The 27,761-nt window shown below is 44.9% G+C and overlaps 1 protein-coding gene and 1 long non-coding RNA gene across 2 annotated transcripts in view; one reads left to right on the top strand and one right to left on the bottom strand.

The window, feature by feature from the left end:
• Positions 1 to 1,721: 1,721 nt before the first annotated feature.
• On the bottom strand, positions 1,722 to 6,654 carry LOC131415169 (uncharacterized). Its single transcript, XR_009222347.1, has 3 exons — positions 6,545 to 6,654; positions 4,250 to 4,389; positions 1,722 to 1,985 (listed from the first exon to the last, which is right to left on the bottom strand). It is a non-coding gene; the product is annotated as an uncharacterized LOC131415169 (long non-coding RNA).
• Positions 6,655 to 18,999: 12,345 nt separating this feature from the next.
• The window catches only part of ST8SIA3 (ST8 alpha-N-acetyl-neuraminide alpha-2,8-sialyltransferase 3), a 33,482-nt gene continuing 24,720 nt past the window's right edge, over positions 19,000 to 27,761 (top strand). Inside the window, 1 exon segment of the mRNA XM_058556618.1 lies at positions 19,000 to 19,066. Coding sequence (XP_058412601.1) covers positions 19,000 to 19,066 — 67 coding nt within the window.

Here is a 27,761-nt window from a genome sequence, read left to right on the forward strand (position 1 = left end):
TTATTTATTTATTTATTTATTTATTTATTTATTTGTCAGGAAGATCATCCCTGAGCTAACATCTGATCCCAATCCTCTTTTTTCTGAGGAAGATTGGCCCTGAGCTAACATCCGTGCCCACCTTCCTCTACTTTATATGGGATGCCGCCACAGCATGGCTCGACAATCTGTGTTCGTGAGGGCCTGGGATCCAAACTGGCGATCCCCAGGCCACCGCAGCGGAGCGTGTGCGCTCAACCACTTGCGCCACCCGGCCAGCCCCTCAAACACTTTTAAAATCTACGTTCCCTTTGAGCTAGTAATTCCAATTCTGTGAATTTCTCCTAAGGAAATAATCAAAGGAGGATGCAAAGGTTTATACGTAAGAATGTCCATAAAAGAATTTATAATAGCAAAACAAAACAAACTGAAAAACACTTAAATATCCAACAATAGATAACAATGTTTTTCTGAACTATGGTACATTTCTATAAAATGGAATAATATGAAGTCATTTAAAATGATACTGTTTATGTTTAAGATAGAAAAATGTTATGTAAAAACGAACATACAAAAAGTATATGTAGAGTGTATATATACCAGAAATGTACAGGTTGCCATTGGAAAGTCTGGAAAAGATGTATACCAAAATTCAGAGTAAGTTATCTTTGATTCATGGAAACTCACATGATGTGAAAAAAATTTTTTGTTTGCTTATCCACATTCTCTTGTTTTTCATTAAACAAATATTACTTGTACTACAAAAAGTAATGAAAAAATAAAATATATGAATGAAACTAAGTATAGCGACTCTACAATATTTTTGTTCACCATGATGCCCACTCCTGGTATGGCTGAATTTTTCACTAACCTGTCAGTGGCTGCAGCATTAGAGCAGAAACGCCCAGTTCAAGGTAGCTTGTTGCTAAACAATGTTCAAGACCCCTAGTCCTGGGTCTGGGCTTCCAAGGCCCCTTGTCTTTAAGACTTTATAACATAAATATATAATTTAAAATACAGGTACAGTAATTGGAAGATACTTTATTCCACTCTTTCGACATAAGTACACAGAGAAACAGGAGCCCTAGAAACAAGGGTCTCCTGTGGGTTTTTTGTTTTTTGTTTTTTAAGCAAGAGGATCAGAGAAAACAAAGAATAACCTTCAGTCGGCAGGTCATTTGATGGATGCCCCGGCCATCTGAGAGAGGCCCGGAGTGCCTTGGATCCCGGGAAGTCAGCCAGGAACCAGCCGACAAGGAGGGCTCTGTAGCCTAGAGGCTCAGACGTAGGGCTCCCCTCAGCAAAAGCTGCGTTGGTGGCATTAGAGAAAGGCTGCAAGATTCATCTGTTTAATCAGCGAGCTCCCAGATGATGCTTGGAGTTTGATATGGATCATTCCAGCCCCTCTCAAATCGATCAACAAGTATTGATTGAGTGCTTACTGTTTGCCAGGCTTGACGCTAGGCATTTTGGGAAATGCAGAATGAGTGTAGAATAAGGTCTCTGTCCTCTTCAATTAGTTCTTTACAGGCCCATGTGTAGCAGAGTAGGAACTGCCTGAGTGTGACAGTGTGACCTACAGAAATGCATAGGACAGGTACACTGAGATCAGTGAGGCTGGGAAGACTTCAGACAAGAGGTAGACTTGAGCTGTTGTCGGGGGCAGGTTGAGAGAATATGACTATGTATTAGGGGAACACTAGCTACAGTAACAAAACACTCTCAAAAATCAGTGCCTTAACACAACAGAAGTTTATTTCTTGCTCACATGAAGGCCATTGGGCAGTGGGGGTGGGGGTGGGACTCTTCCATATGGTCATTCAGAGTCTCAGGCTGCCAGTTCTGTTATCTTCAACAGGTGCCTTTCAAGGCTACTTCAACATCCACCCAGAAAATGGGGAAAAGGTGGGCAAGGATCACATGGGAGGTCTATATGGTCCAGGCCTGCAAGTGGCTCCATCACTCCTCCCACATCTCACTGGCCTAAAGTCAGTTCATTGCGACACCTAGATGAAAAGAGGATATGAACTATGGTCTCTGGAGGGTCAGCCACTTTCCAGCAACTCCCTGAAAGGGGGACACAAAACTTTGGTGGAAAGTTAGCCACAGAGGGAAAAGGCCAGAGGTGGGACCCAGCATGGCAGAGTGTGAAACTGTGGGAGATGGTCACACTGGAGGGATCAGAGTCTGACATGGACTAGTGAGACCCGGGTCAAGAGGAAAGAAAGAGACTCCACAGCAAGGTGCTTTAAGACTACTCACGGAGTGATGACAAATCGTAAGCCTGGAATGCTTGATCTAGGAAGAGACCTGCCTTGATGATCAGCGCTGTGGGGTTTGGGGACTGAAATGACTTCAGGAGGGCTGTGCTCCCATGATGTCACAGTGATGACCACTCACAGTGTTTCAAACAGGCCCCACACTCATCTTCATTACGTGCTTGACCAAGAAGGCCAAAGAGTTTGCAACCTTCCTTAAACATAACTTGGTTCTTAAAGAATGTTCGCATGCCTGATGCAAATCAAGAGAGACCAAAAGAAGCTCAGTTGGAACAGAAGGTTCTAGGGGGTCTTTAGCTCCCCTACAAGAACCTTGTGAGTGAGTTTTCGGGAAAGCCCAGAGCACCCTACCTGAGGCTATGGGGACCTGCCTGTGAATGTTAGCTCTAAAGACTCATAGGATTGAAGTTCCATCCCAACCCAGGGCAAGGGTGGCGATGAGGGGCTGTCCTATAACTCTCTGAATTCATATGTTTACATTATTTTCCAATGATGGTGCCATGGATAGTCACTTTAGACAAGTCACGGGACTTCCCCAGGCCTCAGCTTTCTGTGAAACAAGTGAGCTTGACACTAGGATCCCTAAGGCCCTCCCCAGCTATAACATCTTGTGAACATGAGTTCTTTCCACACAGGGAGCCCACTTATGCACTAATAACATCCTAGGAAGTTTAGAATTCAAAAAGCAATCAAACTAAGGGGAAAAGAAAAGGACCTTAGAGATTGTTAGACTAATACTTCCCAAAATGTGCTTCAGGAATATTAATTCTGTAGACTCTTACTAGGATGTGTGGGTATGTGTTTGTGTGTGTGTATGTATGTATGTATCATATGAAATACCTAGATATATAGATCTTTATAGTATATATCTATGTATCTCTATCTATATCTGTATGCATAATATATAGATATACATTTCTTTATAGTCTCTCTCTCTATATATATATGTGTATATCACACATACATATATACAAATAGATAGATAGATGAGTACAAGCTGACGTCCATACAATCTGCCTAGCACTACGCAGAGAGTTTTTCATGCGTTGGTTCTTTTAATCCTCCCCGCAACACTGTTATCATCATCATCCCCTTGTTGGAGATGAGGAAACTGATGTTTAGAGAGATTGAGCACCTGCCCACGGTCACAGTGGTCGTAAGCGGAGGGGAAAGATGTAAACCCAGCCATGTCTGACTCTAGACTCTGTTTTCAGCCACCACACTCTCATGCTACCTGAGGGTTCTTGGATCAAGTCAGTTTGGAAATTGCCTGGTTGAACAAAACTGAACCAGTTTGTTACTGACAAAACTCTGGCAACCCTGCCTGACTGTCACATTCTCTGGGGTGGCATAGCAGCTAAGAGCAGACTCAGGGGCAAGACTGCCTGGACCTGAGCTCCAGCTTTGTCCCTTACTGGCTGTGTGACCTTACGCACATCACTTAAGCTCTCTGTACCTCTTCTGTAAAATAAGAATAACAGCACCTGCGTCACCAACTACATAGCCTGCAAAGACTGAAAAAATTAATATGTTTTGAGATCAAAACCAAGTGTTATTTAAGCGTTGGCTATTACTAGAGTGGCTGCGCTGTCAACTACATTGATCCTGGAGCCTAGTTTTCACAGAGCATCTCTCAGGGGGAGTGGTACGATCCGGACCATCCTTCTCGCTTAAGGATGAGGAGGCTGAGGCGACCAGCCTGGCTCAAGGCCACCCAGGCTGCTAGTGTGAGAGTCCGGTTCCCAGTCCTAGCCCCAAAAATCCACCTGCTTCTCTCTGGCGGACTCAGACATTTCCTGCAAATCTAATTGCAGAATTGTAACTAAACAGAAATCACACAGCTCCTGCCTTTTTTTTTTTTTTTTTTTTTCCCCTCTCAGTGTCCATCCAATGCCCAGTGCAGGGACTTGTGTTCGCTCAGGACAAAAGAGATCTGGAACGAAGTTTTCTGCAGCAGCAGCCGCCGCCTCCCAGAGGGAACTCCCTCTTACCGCCTCACTGCTCCGGCCTTTGAGCTGCCTGAGGCCGAATGACACCGTCTGCCAGGAAAGCTGGGCACTTGCAGCCAGGAACCCCGTCCGCGCTGGGCAGCCGGCCCCCGTCCCCGCACCGCCCAGAGCACGCCTGGGAGCTGGGAAAGGAGGAAGGAGAGAAGAAATCCCTCTTGGGCTCTCAGACGGAAATATTTTAGAAAATAGAAATGATTAAAAGTGACAATGACCATAAACTGAAAGTAAAATCAGACAGAAGTTAGGATGAAAATCATCCTATTAAGCTGATGTCCCTTCGGTTTGTGTGATTTCTCTGTGATGCTCTGTGTACGTTACTGCTCTGGTTTGTGGAAGTCTTCGGAGTGGCTGGAGTGTGTGTGTGGGGGGAGAGAGAGAGATTCAGAAGAGGGAGGAAGCAATGAGACAGCAAGAGAGAGCCGGAGAGAAACTTGTGAGCTTCAGCCCCGCTCTGTGGATCTTCCTCAGGCGGAGGCCTTGTTTCATCTGCTCCCAATTGGTGAGTTGTGCCTGTCTGTTTACAAGGTCTGGGGTCAGCACCCGAACTGCTATCTGTTCCTCATCGTGGCTGTGCATGAGAGCGCGCATAATTTCAGGTACAGGGTCCTACTTTTTGTGCTCTGGATATGGTGTACCTTCAATCCTAGGTTATTAACGACTATTTATTACTCCTCAGGTGCTGAGTACACCGAGAACTTTCCTGGACCAAATGCCGCAGTGTGCATTCCTTCCTCTTAAAGGAGGATTTCACGGGCCCACTCTCTACCGAATGGCCTCAGGAATGGTCTGCAGGAATTGGCTGGGTTAAGGGACTAGAGTTAATGGACTTCACAAATAAGGTCTGTGGGACCCCTCAGCTACTCTTGCCCCCCTCCAGGGGTAAACACATTGAGAGGGGTCTGCTGAGAAGAAATGTCTCTCTCAGCTCTGCCAACCAAATAACCACAGCCCACGACACTTCAGCCTTTACGTTAGAGGTTCCGAGGATACGAACTGACTCAATTCACTAAGCATTTGCTGGGCTCCTTCTCCTGAATCCAAATAACTAGATTTTTTTTTTTACTAAACAAAAGAATAAACTAAATATGTACATTTTATTCATTGTTTTCGATATACCCAGGAATTTTTGACTGAATTAAGTAGTTTTACTATTATCCCTCTTTTTAATATTTTATGCTGTGTAGATTCAGGCAGAGTATGTACATAGCATGGGGATGACAAAGATGAAAAATGGTAAGAATCCCTCAGCCTAATGCAACTCATATGTCTAAGTCCCCTTATTACTCATCTCTCCCAAGAGATGTTTCAGGATCAGCAGCATCTACTGAGCAGGTGGTCGCAGCCGATGCTGCTGAGGATCAATCATGTATTCAACAAGCATTTATTGAGTACCAACAATATGCCAGATACTGTGCAAGGCACCAGGGACCCAGCTACAAACCAGAAGGATGCAGCCCCTGCTTTCTGGGGTTCCGATCAAGGGTCTCGAGAGCTGAGACCCTAAGACTCAACCCCCTGCTTAGACAGATGAGGACATTGAGACCCAGAGAGGAAAAAGGACTTGCCCAAAGCCACCTTGCACCTGTGTACCTGAGCTGGAACTGAAATCCAGGTCTGCTAGCCCAGGCTGGCTCTGCCCCAGCGTGTGCCCTCCCTCTAATGGAGGAAAGTGTCCTCAGTTAGCTTCCCCGTGTCTCTGGAACATGGCTAGTCGTAGGACCACGACAATAGAGAGCCAGAGGAAGACCACATTTGAAACTACACTGTTGACGTGGCTTCTGCTCTCCGTTTGCTACCTGTACATGCAAAGCAAATCACCAGCTTCCAAAGGGCAGCTGCCCAGGCTTGCTAATGATAAATAGATATTTAAAAGAAAAGAAATCCTCAAAATATTTATAGAAAAAAATTGCCCAAGAAAAATTCTTTTTCTAGACCAAAAGAGACTGGCTCTTTTCAGATCCCAAGGAGTTTACAGGTGGATTAAGAAGTGAATTGGCCTGCAGTGGAAGTTGGAGGTGGACCTCAGCGTGGAAGTCACTTCTTTCTAATCCCTAGTCCCCAGACCATCAGTCTCAACTCCTCCTCCAGCAACTGAGACCAGGAAAATAGAGAGGTGAGCCACAACAAAAGGACAAATAATGACACTAGCTAATATTTGTTAGCACCTTCTGTGTGCCTGAAGTTTCATTACATTCAATGTGTCATTTAATTCCCATTACAGCCTGTGACGTGAGGGTTAGTTCCTCCCATCTTACGAGGGAGGGAATTGAGCCTCACCTTCCTCCCAGTTACCCAGCCAGCAAGAAGCAGGATTTGGCTCCAAACCTGAGTCCATCTGACTCCAACAACCATCGTTTGTCCACCACACAGCAATAAAATGGTGGAGTTCTCCTGGGAAGAAGTGATGGGAACAAGGAAGGAGCATGATTAAAGTGAGGGGGAAGGGAGAATGCTCGGGTGGTGAATCAACAAATGTTTAATGAGCACATGCTACACGTAAGGCATTCTGCCAGGCATCTGCTGGGAGGATACCAATTGCTCCTGCCATCTCCAACCAGGGCATGGGTCCAGCATTCACCTACTTGTCAAGCCAGGGACGGGGGCAACACCTGTGACTGCTCCCTGTCCCTCACCCTCCACCTCCTGTAACTTCCACCTTCTCGATCCTTCTGTGTACCATCCATCTGCTCCACTCATTTCTAAAATGCGGATAGTCAGGTGCCTACGTCATTAATGCAGATGCAGATAAAGTAACCAGTACAGCCCAAGGCACACAGCAAGTTTCAGTAATAGAACGTAGCCAGAATAGTCGTAGCAAGTTCTCAGCTCAAGGTTAGCTGTCATTATTGTGCTTTCTTTACCAGCACGTTGAAATGATGGTTGAAATTTAGGGAAACCTAGAAGTGGGTTTGTGGCCAACTGCTCTACCTCCTTGCGCTAACTACACCTTGTGGTGTTAGCTATCTGCATTTTGCCCATGCGGGATCCCATTCTCCTCTCTATCTATTCAGATCTTACAATTTCTTCAAGACCTAAATAAAATACAAGCATTCTAGGAATGAGTCTTCTGACAGAGTATCTTTTAAAGGATCACTGTCCAAAAGAAATATAATGTTAGCCACACATGTAATTTTAAATTTTATGTAGCCACATTAAAAAAGATGATAATAATAATTATTATAATTTAAAATTTTTATTTAACCCAATATATCCAAAATATTATCATTTCATTGTGTAATCGATATAAAAATTGCTAATGAGGGATTTTATATTCTTTTTTTTGTGCCAAGTCTTAGGTACCTGGCGGCTTTTACACTCACAGCAGATCTTTGGACTAGCCACATTTCCAGCGCTCATAGTGGCATGTGGCTGGTGCCTACCATTTTGGACAAGCTGAGACTCTTCCTTTAGAGCAAGCTGAGACTGTTCCTTTAAAGACCAAAACATCTCCCACATTAATTGGGTGTGTGTGTGTGTGTGTGTGTGTGTGTGTGTGTGCATGGATCATTAGAGTAGCAGGTGGTCCTGTTGGTCTCTCTGCCCCCAGGGAACGTGTGAAGAAGGAGCCTGTTTCTGGCCAAAGCAAATCACACAAACCCATCTAAGGCCCTCTTGATAATACATTCATAGAGTTTCACACCCCAGCACACAAACAGGCTCCAGCTAAATAGGCTTTTAAAAACGCCTTCAGATCTGTAACCACCTTGCCCCAAAACTGGCTTCACAAAGACAATACCTCTGCATCCCAACACACCCTTTTAAAGGAATCCCTGAAAGCCCACTTTCTCTAGCTCCCTGACAACAATACAGTTCTGAATAATTCATTTATCTTTTACAGGTTTCCTGAGCACAACACTAGATGAATAAGATGTGGCTCCTGGCCTCAAAGCTGTCAATGGGGAAACACAAGTAATATTAGGACCAGCCTTTGCCTGATCTTTGGTGGAATTCCTATCAGAATTACATGAATACATCCTAGACTGGGAACTTTTGTGACTGCCTGCCTGTGAGCTGGCTTCTGCTCTTGATTATCATTTGTTCATTCGCTGTACATCCTCTCCCCTCCAGGGTACCTAAATTAGCTGCCCTGCACTACCTCACTGCATATTTCAAGGCCACAGTATGTGCAGGTTCCCCAGGGCCACCTAGACAGCCTGGAGAAGGGATGCTTATCTAGCTGTGCCTCTGGCTCAGGCCCTTTTCCTTGACAAGGGCCAGTCTCCAGACCACTGTGGATTGGCTCCTGTAGGAGACTGAGGGTAATCAAGAGCTCTGCTTGCCTCAAATTTCTCCTTCTGTCCAGATGGACCACCCAAAAGACTCACAAAAGTTTTCATGAAAGGAACAGCCAAATGAATGCCGCTAGTAACTGACCCATGAAGACAGGCATTAGAAGTAAGCACATGAGAGTACACGGAGTCTACACAGTCAATAGGTTGATTGTCTACATTATTTCTTATCAACTTTGTTCTCATAACCACATGTGGACACAACCACAGTCTTAGCACTAGAAATACCCATGAGAAGGCATATAGTTCTCACGTACCCCGATCACCCTCAACACCATTAGACTATGTGACTATGTTTCAAAGTTTCAGGAGACAAATATAGTCTATGAAAAAGACTCCTGGACCTAACCTAAACTTTCTCTACTTTTCTTCTCTGGATTTAAGTCTATGTCTCCAAGTCTACCATCTGTGGAGAGGGGCTCAAAGTTGGGGAACAAAATTTGGCTTCAGATAAACTTTGTTTCAAATCCCACCACTGCCAATACCACTTACTTACTAAGTGAGCTGGGGCAACTTACTTTCCCCTATGAATCTCAATTTCTTTTGTGAAAGTTTTCTTAACCCTTATTATACGGTTTAGTTCTTGCCATTTCTCATAATCTACCCCCAAGGTTTTCTGAATTCCTCTCAAAGTGTAACCTACAGCCTTGATCGCGTAACTAACTTTTCACCAACCTCTCCATGAATGTAAAGTTACAGTCAACATAGGACATAATCACTGTTGTTGCTTCTTTTCATCCCTCTGAAATGGAGATTAACAATAATTGCTACTATTTAAGCATTAATATGTGACAGGTACATGTTACTTAATCTAACAGCAAGTCAATGATGAAAGAATCTGTTTTGAAGATTCTTCATTCATTAAACAGATAATTGTTGAGCAACTACTATGTGCCAGCTATTGTTCTAGGTGCTAGAGATCAGCAGCAAACAAATCTTCAAGAGTTGCTCCCTTCATGGAGCTTACATTCCAGTTGGGGAGACAGATAATAAATAAGATAAATAAGTAAAATATGTAGAATGTCAAATGATGATAGGGCGATGGAGAAAATAAAGCAAGCTAGCAATCATAACTTGGAAGGAAAAGGAAGTCCTCACTGAAAGGGAGATATGGAGACAAGCTATGCTGATATCTGGGGAAGAGTATTCCAAGTACAGGAAATAGCAAGTGCAAAGGTCCTGAGGTGGGAGCATTCTTGGCATGTTTGGGGAACAGCAAGGAAGCCACTGTGGCTAGAGAGAAATGAACAAGTGGGGAGGTACAAAGAGGAAATCGGAGACCTAACAGGGAGTTGAGAGTAACAATCATGCAGGGCCTTGAAGACCTTTGTAAGACTTGTTTTTACTCTCAGATGGAAATCTATTAGAAGATTTTGAGCGAGAATTAACATAGTCCCACTTGCATTTTGAAAGGATCATTCTGACTGCTATGCAGAAAAGAGTAGTAAGAGGGAAGCACGGAGGCCAGGAATCTTCATGCGGTTTCAGGTATCTGCATTTTGAATCTTGGATACGTTGTTAAGAGAGAACAAACACGATTGGCTGATGAATTGGATACGGAGTGTGAGAGGAAGAATCATGGTTGATTCCAAAGGTTTTGGTCTGGACACCTGGAAGGAGGCAATTCCCATGTGAAGCTGAGATGGGAGACCCAAAGGGAGGAGCAAGTTTGGAGGTGAAGATCAGGAGTTGAGTTTTGAAAATGACAAGTAGAGGGTTTGAGGTGGATATTGAAGATACGAGACTGGAATTCAGAAATGAGAAGGAGCCTAGAAATAGAAATTTATGAGTCATCAGCATATAGATTATATTTAAAGCCAGAAACCTAGATAAGATGATCAAGAGAGTGAAAGAAGATAGAAAAGATAAGAGGTCCAAAAACTGAGCCTTGGGGCATGCCAGCGTTTAGAGGTTGGGGAGATGAGGAGAATAGCAAAGGATTCTGAGGAAGTGTAGTCCACAAAGTAAGAAGGAAACCAGAAGAGTGCAGTGTCTAAGACCAAAGTGAAGAAAGTATGCCACAGAACAGAGAGGGATACACTAAGTAAAGGGGATACACTTGAGTTCTGTGGCAAATAGAAGAAGACTGAGAATTGCTCATTGGTTTTAGCAACATGGAAGTCATCAGTGACCTTGATGAGAGCGATACCTTTGGATTGGTGGAGCCAAAAGCCTTATAGCGGCTTCAAGAGAGAATGGAGGATAACAATTAGATATAGCAAGTATAGACAACTTTTCAGAGTTTTTGCCATGAAAGAGAACAAAAAGATGAGGCAATGGCTAGAGACAGACAAGAGCGATTTGTGTCTCATTAAGGATGGGAGAAATTACAGCATGTTTACATGATGATGAGAATGATCCAGTAAGGAGGGGAAATTTTAATAATGCAGGAGAGAGAAGGGTAATTTCAGGAACTATGTCCTTGAATGGGAGAGAGACTATGGAATCCAACACAAAAGTTGAGATTTTGAGAGCCAGCCCTGATGACCTAGGGGTTAAAGTTCGGCATGCTCCACTTCAGTGGCCAGAGCTTGTTTCCTCGGTGTGGAACCAGACCACCCATCTGTCAGTTGCCATGCTGTGGCGGCAGCTCACGTAGAAGATCTAGAAGGACTCACAACTAGGATACACAACTATGTAGTGGGGCTTTGGGAAGAAAAAAAAAAGAGGAAGATTGGCAACAGATGTTAGCTCAGGGCAAATCTTTCCCTGAAAAAAACAAAAGTTGCGATTTTGACCAAAAGATGCAGAGACTGCTCATCCATAGCAAAAGGAGGGAAGGCAGAACTTTCTGGGGTCAAAAATCCAGAAACAGCAAAATTAAAACCACCAGATTAATATAATGCTATTTAGTAAGAGTTTATTGTGCACGTAAGAACAGTTCACGAACTGGGAGCTTTCAAATTCAAAACTGATACGAAACTCAAGAGTCTCACGTTACAGGGTGGCTTATAAAGTGAAAATGAGGAAGCTGTTTGACCTTTACCATGATTGGTTATTACAATGGGATTTCCAGATGGCAGGGGATTGGTTATAAGTATCTCACACCATTTTAGGAAGATGATCAAGTTTCTTTACAGTGTGGCTTATAAAGTGAAAATGAGGAAGCTGTTTGACCTTTACAATGATTGGTTATCACAACCAGGGTTTCTGGACAGCAGAGGATTGGTTAGAAGTGAGCATCTCATACCATCTTAGGAAGAGGATCAGGTTTCTTTTACGATGACCAGAGGCATTTACAAGAAATAACCTAAGTTAAGTTTCGCTTATGTTCATAAGCTAGATTTAGTTTTGCTTACGTGGCTTAAACGGTTTTGTCTGCTCAGGGAATTCTCAAGTCCGGTCTCCATTTTGTGTTTGATTTTAACCCCTGGGCACAGACACAGGCAGGTGAATGGATTTGGTAGCCGGGTTGTGTGCAAATTCTCTTCTGATAGCTTCTATCTTCTCAGTGAAACAGCAAGACAAGATCACCAACTGATAGTGAATATGTGGAAGGTTCGAGGAGACAGAAAGTAGAAATTAGTCAAATATGAAAGTGTGAGCGGACCGAGAGATGCAGTAGAATTGCCCTCTGGAAGTCAGCGGTCGTGAATTGAAGGTGCGACTAGTCAGTGTGGCTGTGCGTATTTCTCTGGTCCCGATCAGCTACGTCCGTGCAGTTGCAGCAAGGGGACAGTTGGATTTAACCAGGGTTGGAGTTTTGAGAGAGCAGCTAGCAAGGGGAGCATGTACGTAAGGATGTAACTCTAATGATGGGCCACAGAATTGAAGGTAAGAAGGGAGTGAGGCCATGGCGGTTGGGGGGGGCAGATGAAGAACAATGATAAGGTGATGGGCTCAGTTGATGGCAGGTGCTGAGGGGGGATTAGTAATTGGATTTGGGGAACAGAGAGTGAACTGAAGAGTTGTGATGGGGGGGTTATAGGATGAGCTGACTGGAATTGACGGATTGGTGATTGGTAATGGAAGTCCAGGGGATGACTTGGGAGGATGGTAGGGTGGAGGGTGAGATGAACTGGAAGGGGGAGGTCAAGGAGCAGGTAGGCTGAGGTAAGAAAGGATCACCTACCAAGAATTATGGCAGGAATGTTGGCAAGGGTAACAGCTGGCCAAGTAAATTCTTCAAGGAATGAGGGGTGACTCTGGGGTTAGTGAATGATTGTAACACGGAGGGGGATGAGTGGTAGAGGAGAACAACATGAGATCAATGCCAAGAATTTAGGGAGGCAACAAGGCCTAACAGCTAAGAGCACAGACTGCCTGGGTTTGCATCCCAGCTCTAACACTGGTTCACTGTGTGACTTTCCACAAGCCACACAACCTCTCTGAGCTTTAATTCTCTGGTCTGTAAATTGAGGATAGTAACAAGCTGAAACATAATGGTGTTGTGAGGACTGAATGAGTGCGGAACAGCCCCCAGGACATGGTGAGTGCCATCCAAATGTTTGTCATTTTTATTATGAGGAAGACTAAGGGTGTGGAAACTGAGGCACAGAGCAGTATTTTTAACAAGCTATACACGGTCATTCAGCTAGGAAGTTCTTCTGGGACCGCAAACCCAGTTCAGTCCGGCTCTAAAGTGCATTCTGAACCACTAGGCTACACTACTCAGAATGGTAATGAAAGACAGTTACAGTCACAGCACGGCTGACAGACGTGAACCTATCCCCCAACGCCAACTGTGAGATGAGAAATCCTCTGCCCCTTCTCCCCGCTCGGTGGTCTGCTCCCCTCCCCTGGCCGCGCACCTCCCCCTCAAGGCCCTGGTGCTCTCAGGACAGCATCAGAAGTGTGTTCCTGCAGGAAGACTTGAAATAGAATGCCTCGTTCCTGCAGACCTTGACTCTGAGACAAAAGGAATCAAGTACGAATAATCGATTTCCCTGATGACAAGCGGGGCCTACCGGGGACGTAGCCAGGCCTCTGGGATCCCCTAAAACCCCTACCCTGCCTTTCCTCAGTGGCTTCCTCTCACGACCAACAACATTGGCCTTGCTGAGCAACCTCTGGTAGACAGATGTGAGTGAGGCCCCCTGACCTCTGGGATGGACGGCAACTGTGGGCAGCAGCCCAAAGAAGGCCAACAAGTGGGGGCTGGCTGTCAGAACTGAAGTCCAGTGCCCTCACAGGAAATCACCTGGACCCAGAGACGTGAAGCCACTAGCCTGAGGTCACACAGCCGCTTGCTGGTAGAACAAGGGCTGGAACCCGGGTCGTCTGTTGCCCAGCCCTGGGCTCTTTCCCCAGCCTCACATTCAAGGGCAGACTCCGGAAGTGGCAGCCAGACATGGGGTTGCGGGTGCTGTTACCCACATTTAAAACACCTTTTTTAATGAAAAGTCGTGGAGACCAGCCTTCCCCCTCACGCTGCTACACAGAGTTTTGTCATTGCATCATACGCTGCGAGGACCAAGTATAGATTTCTGCAACAAAATTAGCATGGCTATTAAAGACTGCAAAGGAAATAATCAAACAGCCAGAGTCAGAGCAGAGGAGCTAAACTGTCCTCTTCTGCTCTACAGCACATTCCAGCCACCAGTCCGGGCCGGGAGGGGGCTATGACACCACTTCCTCAAGCCGTGCTCCCAGGCAGATGCTGCCTGGGGAAGACAGGGAGAGAGAGTGCAGACAGAAGAATGCAATGGGGGTAGGGTGGAGTGCTGGGAGGGGGAGGATACTGAGGAGGGGAGATGATGACAGCAAGCCCATATCACATCATGCTCTCCATGTGCCAGGCACATGGTGCTCTCTGCTCTCCACAGCCCTGGGAAGCAGCTATTATTATTATCTCCATCTTACAGTTATGGAAACTGAGGCACAGAGAGGTAACAAGATTGAGAATAAATCAGATCCAGCCTGGGAGGAAAGTGGAAGCTTTGTCGATCACCTTTACCTCTCTGTCCGTCCTTGTGGTGCTCACCTCAGCACACAACCATGCTCAAGTTCCCCCATTTTAATACAAAGTTTTTCCTTCACCTTGTCCACAGCGTGCTACTGCTTCTAGAACTCCTTCCTTTCGCCACCGACTGCTTTGGAAGAGAAACATACACTGCTATTCTTGCTTTCTCGACTCCTGATCTCTCATCACTCCAGGCAGCCTTCCATCCCCCCAACACCCTTAAAATGACTCCAACTGAAGTCCTAATGGCTGGACCCATGTGGGGTCATGAGCGAGACCCAGTCTCTCTGCCTCTCTCTCTCTCCTTGAGACATTGCTGACCACTCCCCTCCACCTTGGCATGACCTCCTCCTCCATCATCAGTTATAACAAAATTCCTTCCACTTCTCTGAGAGTCTGCCCAGGTCACCTTCACTAGCTCCTCTTCCTATGCCTACTTCCTAAATTAGCCCTTCCTAAAAGCCCCAGAAGGCTTTTGGGCACAAACACTATGGCCTGGGCAGTGGGTCTTGGCCTTGGTGAGACATTAGAATCACCCAGCCCTAGTGCCAAAGCTTCTGAATTAGTTAATCTGGGACACCGCCCAGTATTTGTATATTTTTTAAAGTCCCCCCAGGTAATTGTGATGTGTGGCTGGGGTGGAATCCACCGATGGAGGACACTGAGCATGTGTTGAGGGACAGGGAAGAGAAAACATCAGAGGGAGTCCCAAGAAGAAGGTAGAGGAGGCTAGGAAAACTCCCCACCCAAATGGGATGCCCGAAATCTGTCGTGCTTCTGGTTCCTGAAGCCACTTCTCAGTCTTTTCTGCTTCTAAATCTTCCCTCTTAGGCCTATCTCCCTCCCAAGCTCAAAGCAGACTACTGGAAAAGGGAAAAAGAAGCTGAATAGACCAATTTCTCCTTGTTAAGACAGCTCCACAGAATTGTTTTATTGCTTTATTTGCAGCTTGATTTTTTTTATAAGGTCAGGCAAAAATGGACATTAGTATTCCACACGTCCACAGAGCTGACCCTTGGTATTCAAGGAAAAATAACATAAAGCAACAGACCATTCACACTAGGATCATATTCGGTGCTAGTTTTTCCCCAACAATGTTTTCATGATTCAAATCATTAAATGGGAGCATGAGAAAGCGCCTTCAAGGTCATTTGGTTCAGCCCCTCATCCCATGAGGAGTCAGTGAGGCTTTGTTCAAGGAGCACGGACGTACCATCAGACCAGTCTGAGTTCCAACCCCAGTTTGACCCATTTCTAGCTGAGCCCCCTGGGCCATGTAGCTTCTATTAAGGTCCCTCAGTTTACTTATCCATAGAATGGAGATCATGATACCACAGAGCTGTTGTGAAAAATAAACGAGTCGGGGCCGGCCCCGTGGCTTAGCAGTTAAGTGCGTGCGCTCCGCTGCTGGCAGCCCAGGTTCGGAACGCGGGCGCAGAGCGACGCACCTCATCTCCGGCCATGCTGAGGCGGCGTCCCACATACAGCAACTAGAAGGATGTGCAGCTATGACATACAACTATCTACTGGGGCTTTGGGGAGAAAAAGGGGAAAAAAAAGGAGGAAGATTGGCAATAGATGTTAGCTCAGGGCCGGTCTTCCTCAGCAAACAGAGGAGGATTAGCACTGATGTTAGCTCAGGTCTGATCTTCCTCACACACACACAAAAAAAAGAATAAACGACTCAACAACAAATGTTAGCCCTCTGAGTTGAATTTTGAATCTTGAATGTGATATCCAACCCTTGAAACCTGACCACACACAAAAGCATTTTGACACTGTCAGCTTCTGTCACTAGCACATAGGATGCTCTGTGGCATGGCAGACTATGGGGCCATCCAGGCAGAAGACCCTATTTGCCAAAATATCTTTTCCGAGCAGTTTGCCACAGTGCCGGGATGCCCCTCATCCTGATATGCCTTAGCTGGAAAGCAGTGTGGTAGAATGGAAGGAGGCCCACACTAGGAGTCAAAAGAATTCAACTGGTACTTGCTCTGCTCACCTACACATTATGGGGGTCAAATGAAATTGTTTGTGGAAGTAGCTCTCAATTAGTAGCAGGAAAAACCATGAAGAACATAGGAAGTTAACCTGACATCTCCATTTAGATTTTTCAAAGACATCTCAAACCCAACATGATTAATACCAAATTCATGCCCATCCCAAATCTGCTCCTTCTGCATAGTTCTCTGCATCATCAAATGGCACCACCATCCATCCAAACGGTTGATCAGGCCAGAAACCCAGGAGTCGTTAACTCTTTCCTCTCATTCACCATTCTCATCCAACTCATCACCAAGTACAGCTGATTTTCTGTTAAAGATATCTATGGACTCCATCCACTTCTCTCCACCTCCATCCTAGTCCCAGCCTGTACCACCTATTGCCCGGACCATTGCAGTAGCCTTGTAACTGGCCTACCCTTCCCCACTCTTGGCCCTCCATTGACTTTTCCTTTTCCTGATATTCTCTCTCTCTCTCTCTCTCACACACACACACACAGACACACACAGACACACACACACACACATTAAAGCTGCTAAAAGCCCTCCAAATGCTTTTGAGATAAAGACCAAAATCCTTAACACAGCCTGGCCCCTGGCCTGACTCTCCAACTTCATTTTTCACCATTTTTCCCGCCCTCAGTGCTGGCCAACCAGTTGGGGTTCCTTGAAACTACCATGCCACAGGGCCTTTGCACATGCCTTCTCTCTTCTTGGACATTTTCTTACTTCCTTCCCCTGATTAACTCCTACTCTTCCTGCAGATTTCAGTTCCCAGCACTGAGTCACCATGTCCTCAGGGAACTATTTCCTGACCTCCCTGACCAAGCCAGTCCCCCCTGTTATCCCTCCCGTGACCCCACCACCTCTCCTCCATATCACCTACCACACTGGTGGTTTTATATTTTCTTATAAAAGAGGACACTCCATCTGATTTGTTGCCAACCATTATATTCACATCATAAAGCGCAGCGCCTGGCACATAGCAGGAACTTTATAAATATTTGTTGAATCAGTGAACACAGTTCACAAAGGCAAATTCGAAGCCAACTCTTAAAAACAACAATGGCAAATAAAACCCTCAGGTTCATTTTAATTTCTTATAATTTTTGATCCTCTTCTGTGCCATGACTAGCTTTGGGCCTAGTGCAATACCTTCATACTAGACCATCTGAAATGCTCCCCCATTCCTCTGAGCACACTTCGGCAAGCTTGTCTGGGACAAAGAGAGATTATCAGACCATCTGCCTTCCCCAGCACCAAATCCTGTCTTCCCTGGGCACTTCCCAGTGGCTGCTGATAAATCTGCTGACAGCTCTTCCCTCTGGCTTAGGAGCCCCCTCCCTTTCTCCCAGGCCTCCTCAAGCCAGCTTGGAGCCAGGAACAGCACTCCATCCCAGCTATGGGGCTGGTCCTACAGAGGGACTCACTTCAGGAGGCTCTCCTGAAAATTATCTGGCTGTCCTCTGCTTGTCCTGCCTGTGAAATCCGTAACCAGCAACATCGCGGAAACAAGGCTCTCCCGGGGGGAGCTGCCCCATCAGGTGAGGAGGGCATCCTTCCATCTCCTCTGAGGTGGACCCCTGGGAGCCCCTGAGGGAGCCCAGGTCTCCTCCCTCCATTCTACCCCAGAAGGCAGTTCGTTCTCACATACAGTGACTGCAAGGGACGTATTTTTCCACAAAAAAATATTGAGCTTCTGACCAAATGAAGTTTAAGCCAACACGAAAGATAGAATGTGCTTTTTTTTTCTTTCCTAGGGTCCTCAATGTCACATCCAGCAAAAATAGGTACCCATACTGTGATATCTATTATCTGAGCTCTTATTTGTGCAAAAGGAAATGAGACAGAGCGAGAAGAGGGGAGGGAAGGGAGGAAGGAAACGAAGGAAGCAAGCAGAAAGAAGGGAGATAGGACAGAAGAGACAAAGAGAAAGGAATGATCGAGGGAAGGAAGCTCATTCAGGGGAATTTTTTTATTAAAATTCCAACCCGAGGAAGCTGTGTGTACATGGGCTCCCCGTTTTCTCCTCCTGAAGCCTGAAGGCAAACCGAGATGCTGTGTCAATTACAGAAAAAATCAATGAAGATACTGTTCAGGGGTCCTTTTCACCATTCAGGGCGGACGGTATCCTTCACTTTCTAGCACTGATTCATTTACTTTCAGCCTCTCTGGGGGCTGCTGACATATTGCTATCTCTGAAGAATCGGAAGCAAAATCACCTTTGTTTCTTACTGCAACTTGTTCCTCTGTACAGTTTGTTAGAAGAGCCTCCGCATGCCCTTGCTGGGTCTCCAGGACTGCAGGGCAAGACCTCGCTACGCCAAGCCATGGACCTGGTTGCCTCCCGCCGCCAACCCTGCATCTCCTCTGAGGTGCCCAGGGCCCCATAAGGCCTCCAGCCTGGAGGCTGAGGACCTCTCAGATTTTCATACCCTGTTCCCTTCACTGTATCTGTCTTGACTCTAATAAATTAACACCTGCAGCAGTGCTAGTGGAAGGAGCCTTCTTAGAAAAATAAAACCTTATTCCAAAGCAATGGCAGTGATGAAGGAAGTGCAGGCATTACAACACATGAAGCGCATCCCAGGAGCAGGCCTGGCAGGTGGGATACGCGGCCACCCACATGGCTGAAACACCCCATTACAGTCCTTCATTTGACTTAAGTAATGCCCTTCTTCTTTGGGCCCATTTTAGATTTCAAACATTTCTAGGGAGGTCAAACCTCCAGTCCCTGTACCAGTTTCCTGTTGCCGCTGTAACAAATTACCAAAAACTTGCTGCTTAAAACAACACAGAATTACCCTCTCACAGTTCTAGAGGTCAGAAGTCTAAAACGGGTCAGCAAGCCTGCATTCTTTCTGGAGGCTCGAGGAAAGGATTCGTTTCCTTGCTCTTTCTAGCTTCTAGAGGTTGCTTGCATTCCTTGACTTATGGCCACCTTCCTCCATTCTGAAAGCCGCAGCATAGCATCTTCCAATCTCTGTCTCTCTGTCTCTCTCTCTCTGCTTCCATTATCATATCACCTTTCCTGACTCTGTCACATCTCCTTCTCTGCCTTTGACCCTCCTGCCTCCCTCTTATGAGGACCCTTGGGTGATTCCATTGGGCCCATCTCAATAATCCAGGATAATCTTCCCATTTCAAAATCCTTAAATTAATCATATCTGCAGAATTCTTTCTGCCATAGAAGGTAACAAATTCTTCTAGGGATTAGGATGTGGGCTTTTTTTCTTTCTTTCTTTCTTTCTTTTTTTTTTTTTTTTTGTTGAGGAAGGTTGGCCCTGAGCTAACATCTGTTGCCAATCTTCCTTTTTGCTTGAGGAAGATTTGCCCTGAGCTAATCTGTGCCCATCTGTGCCCATCTTCCTCTATTTTGTATGTGGGTCGCCACCACAGCATGGCTGACAAGTGGTATAAGTCTGCGTCTAGGATCTGAACCCATGAACCCGGGCGCCAAAGTGGAAGAACACTGAACTTAACTGCTACGCCACCGGGCCAGCCCCAGGACATGGACATTTTGAGATATTATTCTAGCTACCCCACTGCCCAATGTTTAGTATGAGTGAAGGATGCAATCATATTTCTTCCCAGCTAGGTGACAGGGGAGATAAGTGGAGAGACTCAAGTGTTGAGTAAGAAGAGAACAATGGGTACTCAAAGCTGGTAAAGAATGAAGAATTGAGAGGTAGAAGTGACAAAGTATTGATGCAATGACTTTTTTCCTGATTTTATGTGACTAATATTCAAGAAAAAAACAGTCAATAAAACGGACCCTACTCCCTTCCAGATGATTCAAGTAAATAGATTAAACAAATTCTGGTATTTTTCTACAATGAAAAAAAAAAAGGGGGGGGAATAAGCTACTGGTACATACAACAACATGGTTGAATCCTAAGAATATTTTGAGCGAAAGAGACCAGACACAAAAACTATATTCTGCGTGATTTCATTTATAAGAAGTTCAAGAACAGAAAACCTAATATATGATGGAAAAAATTAGAATAGTTGTCTATGAGAGGTGGGAATTGACTGGAAGGAGCCATAACAGAATGTTCTTGGTGATGGAAATGTTCTAAATCTTGATTGGGGTTGTGGTTACACAGGTGCATACATTTATCAAATTGGACACTTAAGGTCTATGCATTTCTCTGTATATAAGTTTTACCCCAATTAAAAAATTATAAAATAATTAAGAAACATAGAGGATAGATGGAAAGACTTAAACATACATGTGATTAGACTTCTAGAAGAAGAGAACTGAGGAACTGATAGCAAGGCAATATTCAAGGAGCAAATGCCTAAAAATTGATGAGAGATGATGAATCCTCAGATTGGTACACCAAGTGCCAAGCAGAATAAACAAAGATAAATCCCCATGTAGACACAGCATAGTGAAACTGCAGAATATTAAAGATAAAATCATAAAAGCTATCAGATAGAGATAGAGACAGAGAGAGATTGCCTACAAAAATACACTCATTAAACTGACCTTAATCTCTTCAGCAGCAACAATGGATGCCAGAAGACAACAGAACCATATCTCCAAAGTGCTGAAGGAAAATGTGATAAAAACTATACATTCTGATAAATGATCACTAAAGAGTAAGGACAAAATAAAGACATTGTAAATATACAAAAACTAATAGATTTTTTTTTTACCACCCACACTCCTTCTCTGTTTAAACTATTTAAGGGTGTTCTTCAGCAAAAAGGAAAGTCAAACTAGAGGTAAGGTGTGGCTACCCAGTGAACCCAGAAACTGTAAAATACATTGGCAACTTTCAATAACTAGTAACTATAGTCACTCAAAAAGACATTTCATTTTTATTTTAAAAGGTGAAATAATATAAAGGTAATATAATGAATGTTCATTGTAGAAAACTTGAAAAATACATAAAATTATAAAGAAAATATAAAAACCATCCACAGTCCAGCATCCAGAGATCACACTGCTATTTCCACTGATCCTGTATTCATCACTGGGGCCCTTATGCCAGTGCGTATTCTTCCCAAGAAGATTTTTAGTGATATACTTTATTACATTGCATCGTTGTTCTATAATGGATACAACCAAAATCTTTTGATTTGTCTCTGTATTTGACTATTTTCCATAACGTTGCTATAAAGATCCTTGTGCATATATTTTTTTTGGAGTCACATTTTGCTAGGATAAATCTCTAGCAAAGACTGTTCTAGAAAATTCTGACCATTGTGGCAAGACCTGGCCTTGGAGCAGATGGACCTTTCAGTTCCCCTCAGATGAAAAGCACTGGAGGAGTGCAAACAGCCCTGGACTGAGTGGCCAAGATGTTACTTTCAACAACAATGCCAAGAATACACCATGGGAAAAGACAGTCTCTTCAAAAAATGATGTTGGGAAAACAGGATGTCTACATGCAAAAGAAAGAAATTGGACCCTTGGCTTACACCATACGCAAAAATCAACTCAAAAAGGATTAAAGACTTAAACGTAAGTAAACTATAAAACTCCTAGAAGAAAACATAGCCGAAAAGCTTCATGACATTGTTCTTGACAATGAGTTCATGGACATGACACCAAAAGCACAGGTAGCAAAAGCAAAAACAGACACGTGAGACTGCATCAAACTAAAAGGCTTTTGCACAGCAAAGGAAACAATCAACAGAGTGAAAAGACAACCTACAAAATGGGAAAAAATGTTTGCAAACCATATATCTGATAGGGGGTTAATTTCCAAAATATATAAAGAACTTACACAACTCAATAGCAAAAAAAAAAAAAAAAAAACCAATAGCTCAATTTAAAAATAGGCTAAGGACTTGAATAGACATTTTTCCAAAGAAGACATACAAATGGCCAACAGGTATATGAAAAGATGTTCAATGTCATTAATCATAAGGGAAATTCAAATCAAAACCACAATGAGATATCATCTCACATCTGTTAAGATGGCTATTATAAAAAAAGGTGGGGGGCAGCCCAGTGGCCCGGTGTTTGGGCTTGCAAGCTCTGCTTCAGTGGCCCGGGGTTTGCAGGTTCAGATCCCGGGCACAGACCTGCATACCGCTTATCAAGCCATGCTGTGGCAGCATCCCACATACAAAAATAGAGGAAGATTGGCACAGATGTTAGCTCAGGGCCAATCTTCCTCACCAAAAAAAAAAAGAAAAGTATTGTTGAGGATGTGGAGAAAGTGGAACCCTTGTACACTGTTGGTGAGAATGCAAAATGATGTAGCTACGATGAAAAACAGTATGAAAAAATTTAAAAAAGAACTACCATATGATCCAGCAATCCCACTCCTGGGTATATGTTCAAAAGAATTAAAATCAATGAGGTTTTGGGATGTGGTGTCTTTTAATTCCAAAAGAATTAAAATCTCAATGAGATATTAGCATCATCATGTTCATTGTAGCACTATTCACAATAGCCAAGATGTGGAAACAAACTAAATATCCATTCTTCCCCATCAAGGGAGGAATGGATAAAGAAAATGTGGTATACACATACAACTGAATATTATTCAGCCTCTAAAAGGAAGGAAATCCTGCAATACGCAATAACATGGATGAACCTTGAGGACATTATGCTAAGTGAAATAAGCCCATCACAGAAGAACAAATACTGCAGGATTCCACTGATGTTAGGTATCCAAAATAGTCAAACTCACAGAAACAAAGAATAGAATGGTGTTTGTCAGAGGCTGGAGGGAGGGAGAGATGGGGAGTTGCTAATCAAGGAGTATAAAATTTCAGTTATGCAAGATGAATAAGTTCTAGAGATCTACTGTACAACATTGTGCCTTTAGATAACAATGCTGTATTGGTACACTTAAAAATTTGTTAAGAGGGTAGATCTCATATTAAGTGTTCTTATACAATAAAATTTAAAATTTTCTAAATTAAAAAAAAAAGATGTTATTTTGAATCTCTCTGCGCCACTAACCAACCAATTGCCTCCCTGGGCTCCAGGATTCTCATCTGTAACAATGGAGTTAGGGGGGATTTATCAGGTCCTCACTGCTCTAAGTTTCAGTGATTCCATACCACACAGGCAGACGCTCTTCTGCTCAGACCCCACGGAGCAGCCCTGATCCAGTCCAAAAAGAACTGTCCCCTCCCCCAGAAAAGGCCCTGGGCTGGCTCTGACACAGTGGAAACTTCTCTCTAGTTCCAGCTCCCTGGGCAGGTGACAGAGAGAAGCAAGAGCTGCTCGCAGAGAGGTGAGGCTGAAACCCAACCCCTGGGTGGGATCAGATTTCCCGGTGATGCCTGACTGCCACACCCACTCTGCTCCTGGCTCAGGGGGCTGGGCGGGAGGCCAGGTCTGCTGCTCCTCTCAGGCGCACTCATTGGGGCAGAAGGCTGCCTGTCTCCTCCACCTCTGGCCCTTCACACTAAACAGACCCACAGGCGGATGTTCTGGTGCAGCGCTTCCCACAAGCAAACAGGGAAGGCAAATCATCTGGGGTTTGGGAAGAGGCATAAAAAGATCTACAGCAAAAATCGCTTCACTTTATTATTTTTTTCTCTTTAAAATTTTTTTTTAAATTTTTTGTTTATTGCAGTAACATTGGTTTATAACATTGTATAAATTTCAGGTGTACATCATTATACTTCTATTTCTGCATAGATTACATCATGTTCACCACCCAAATACTAATTACAACCCATCACCACACACATGTGCCAAATTATCCCTTTCACCCTCCTCTCTCCCCTCTTTTCCTCTGGTAACCACCAATCCGATCTCTGTCTCTACGTGTGTGTTTGTTGTTGTTATTATCTACTACTTAATGAGGGAAATCATACGGTATTTGACCTTCTCCCTCTGACTTATTTCACTTTGCGTAATACCCTCAATGTCCATCCATGTTGTCACAAATGCCTGGATTTTATCGTTTCTTATGGCTCAGTAGTATTCCATTGTGTATATATACCACATCTTCTTTATCCATTTGTCCCTTGAGGGGCACTTAGGTTTCTTCCAAGTCTTGGCTATTGTGAATAACGCTGCAATGAACACAGGGGTGCATGTGTCTTTGTGCACTGATGTTTTCAAGTTCTTTGGATAAACACCCAGCAGTGGAATAGCTGGATCATATGGCAGTTCTATCCTTGATTTTTTGAGGAATCTCCATACTGTTTTCCATAGTGGCTGCACCAGTTTGCACTCCCACCAGCAGTGTATGAGAGTTCCCTTCTCTCCACATCCTCTCCAACACATGTTGTTTCCTGTCTTGTTAATTATAGCCATTCTGATGGGCGTGAGGTGATAACTCATTGTAGTTTTGATTTGCATTTCCCTGATAGTTAATGAAAAAATCGCTTCACTTTAAATATGCATGTGTTTTTTGTATTTTATTTCATACCCTTTCTCTATTTGTTTTAGTGTAAAAATCTTTCCCTTATTTCTTCAAGTAAAAGTGATACCCCAGGGGCAGGCCCAGTGCCGCAAGCAGTGAAGAGTGCGCGCTCTGCTGCAGCGGCCTGGGGTTCACCAGTTCGGATCCCGGGTGCACACGGACGCACTGCTTGTCAGGCCATGCTGTGGCGGCGTCCCATATAAAGTGGAGGAAGATGGGCATGGATGTTAGCCCAGGGCCAGTCTTCCTCAGCAAAAGAAAGAGGAAGATTGGCTGATGTTAGCACAGGGCTGATCTTCCTCACAAAAAAAAAAAAAGTTGATACCCCAGGAAGATGCACCACATTCATCTCTTGGCTTTAAGTACCTCCAATACAACACCGCCCACCACGGAGGGTACATGTAGTCCAGTTAGGGAAGCAGGGAGTCCCTCAGGAGTCCTCCCCACCCGCTGTGCTTGCTCTCAGCGCCTGCTTCTGGTCTCGAGTTTGGGGGCCCCTCCAGTCGTCACTCCTGGATTTATACTTGGCTGTGTCTCAGGTCAGCAGCCTTGGCAGCTTCTTCAACCCAGACACCCCCCTTTGTCTCAGAGGAGGACTCTCTGTTGCAGTCGTGAGACCCACTGAACCCCATTTCCTAGCATCAGTGAGGAGAGGGAGGCATTTGTGATACCACATCCCAAAATTCAGTGACCTGTGGGACAGTGTTGGATCAGGCCACCCTGGCCAGACCCCTCCCCCCAACATTTGTGTCTAGGTAAATCTGGCCAAAGAGAACACCTAAGGCAGCTAGAAAGATGAAAAGTGGTGTGGGGTTGGGGAGAGAGTTGAGCAGAGCAACAAGGCAACAACCTGGGATGTAGCTGGAAAAGGTGTGGTAGAAGGGACGTGCTTGCAGGCAACCAGCCCCAACAGTCTCTACAGGGGCACCAAGGTGTTTGGCTCCCATGGGGAAGGGTTGGCTCCTCCCACCTAATGTCGCACCCAATGGAGAGCTGACCCACCTCTCCAGAGAGGAGCAAACCCAGTTGTTTGGGCCCTTGGAATAGACCAACTATTAGCAGATTTTGCAAAAACACTTGCTCAAATCATTGGTGCCTTAGAATAATTGTTTCCTTTCTCCTCTACTCCAGTAGTGGCAGCCTGGAATTTTCCATGAGAAAACATTGATGGTGCCAGCCAGAAATTTCTAGAAGTCAATGGTCTCCAAAGGTTTTTTTTGTTTTTTTGTTTTTTTATGTGTGTGTGAGGAAGATTAGCCCTGAGCCCTGAGATTAGCCAATCCTCCTTTTTTTTGAGGAAGACTGGTCCTGGACTAACATCCGTGCCCATCTTCCTCCACTCTATATGGAACGCCGCTACAGCATGGCTTGACAAGCGGTGCGTCGGTGCGCACCCGGGATCTGAACCTGCGAACCCCGGGCCACCAAAGCGGAGCACGCACACCTAACCGCTATGCCACCAGGCTGGCCCCCCAAAGTTTTTTTTTTTTTTTTTTTTTTTTTTTTTTTGTGAGGAGATCAGCCCTGAGCTAACATCCGCCAATCCTCCTCTTTTTTTGCTGAGGAAGACCGCCCTGGGCTAACATCTGTGCCCATCTTCCTCCACTTTACATGGGACGCCGCCACAGCATGGCCTACCAAGCAGTGCGTCGGTGCGCGCCCGGGTTCCGAACCAGCGAACCCCGGGCCGCCGCAGCGGAGCACGCGCACTTAACCGCTTGCGCCACTGGGCCGGCCCCCCCCCAAAGTTTTTTTGATCACTCATTTCTATTAATGAAAAATTTGAGATGCACTCTCAATATACATGTGTTTAAAACTTTATATATATACAACTGCACCTGTATATGAGTACATTGTAAAGCATACACAAAAATAAGCATTTTTGAAGGATGAGTTAAAAATTAAATACAAATAGAAGGTCTGATGTCTCTTCCTCTACTCCAGCCAATCATCAGGTACAACCCACTTTAGAGGCCCTGGCTGTAAGCAGCCTCATTGTCTGTCACTCTTTTGTTCCTTAAACTTTATTGGAGGTGCCACGTCTCTGCTCGGCCATTCATCTCAGATGTGCCAACTTGCTACAGAACATAAATGTTTCTGTCACCTGGATGAATGTGTCTGAGGGTAAGAAGAAGAGATGAGAGGATTGACCCTTGCTCTCAAACTTAGAGGATTGACCCTCACCCTCAAACTCGAAGGATCAGTCTACACATTCTGCAACAATTCAAAGTGACAAAGTGACCACGGTGTGCCTGGCACTGTGTAGGCACTGAGGGAAATATAGAGAAATACTAGGATGAGTCAGGCATGGGGCCTGCTCTTGGGAGACTCCATATCCATTTCTGGGGGGCAGGCATGCACACATAGCCCAGATTCAGGGCAGCTGGGTGCTAGGAGAAACAATGGACCATGGGAATATGACAGGAGAGCTGAGGGATATGGGGTTTGAGCTGGTCTCTGAAAGACAGACAGGACATTACCATGTGGGATAGGGGGAAAAGGACTCCCAGAAGAGGGCCTAAATGTCTCCAAACTTAAGGTAATAAGATACGCCACAAGGCACTGCCCTAATGAATATCCTGTCCCAAAGTCTGTTGGACACAAGAAACCACAGGAAGAACATGCCTTCACTTTGAAGCGGGCAGGCCTGGCCTGCAGTGTTGGCTCCTCCTCCAGCTAGCTGTGTGACCCCGAACAAGCCACTCCACCTCCCTGAACCACAGCTACCTCCCCCGTTAAATTCAGATACTATAGCTCTCAGGGCTGTTGCAAAGTGTAACGAAAATAACACACGTCAGCACCTACTATGGTGCACAGTAAATATGGGTTCCCAGTGCAGAACAGTGCTGGAGGATGCCCATGGAAACGAGGCAGCCCCCAGTGGTCTTTGCTCCCTTCAGGGACCCCCTCTGGATGGACCATTCATGAATGTAGGTCACACCTTTCTGAACA

Source organism: Diceros bicornis, chromosome 16 (genome assembly GCF_020826845.1).
Source record: "Diceros bicornis minor isolate mBicDic1 chromosome 16, mDicBic1.mat.cur, whole genome shotgun sequence".
Lineage (NCBI taxonomy): Eukaryota > Metazoa > Chordata > Mammalia > Perissodactyla > Rhinocerotidae > Diceros > Diceros bicornis.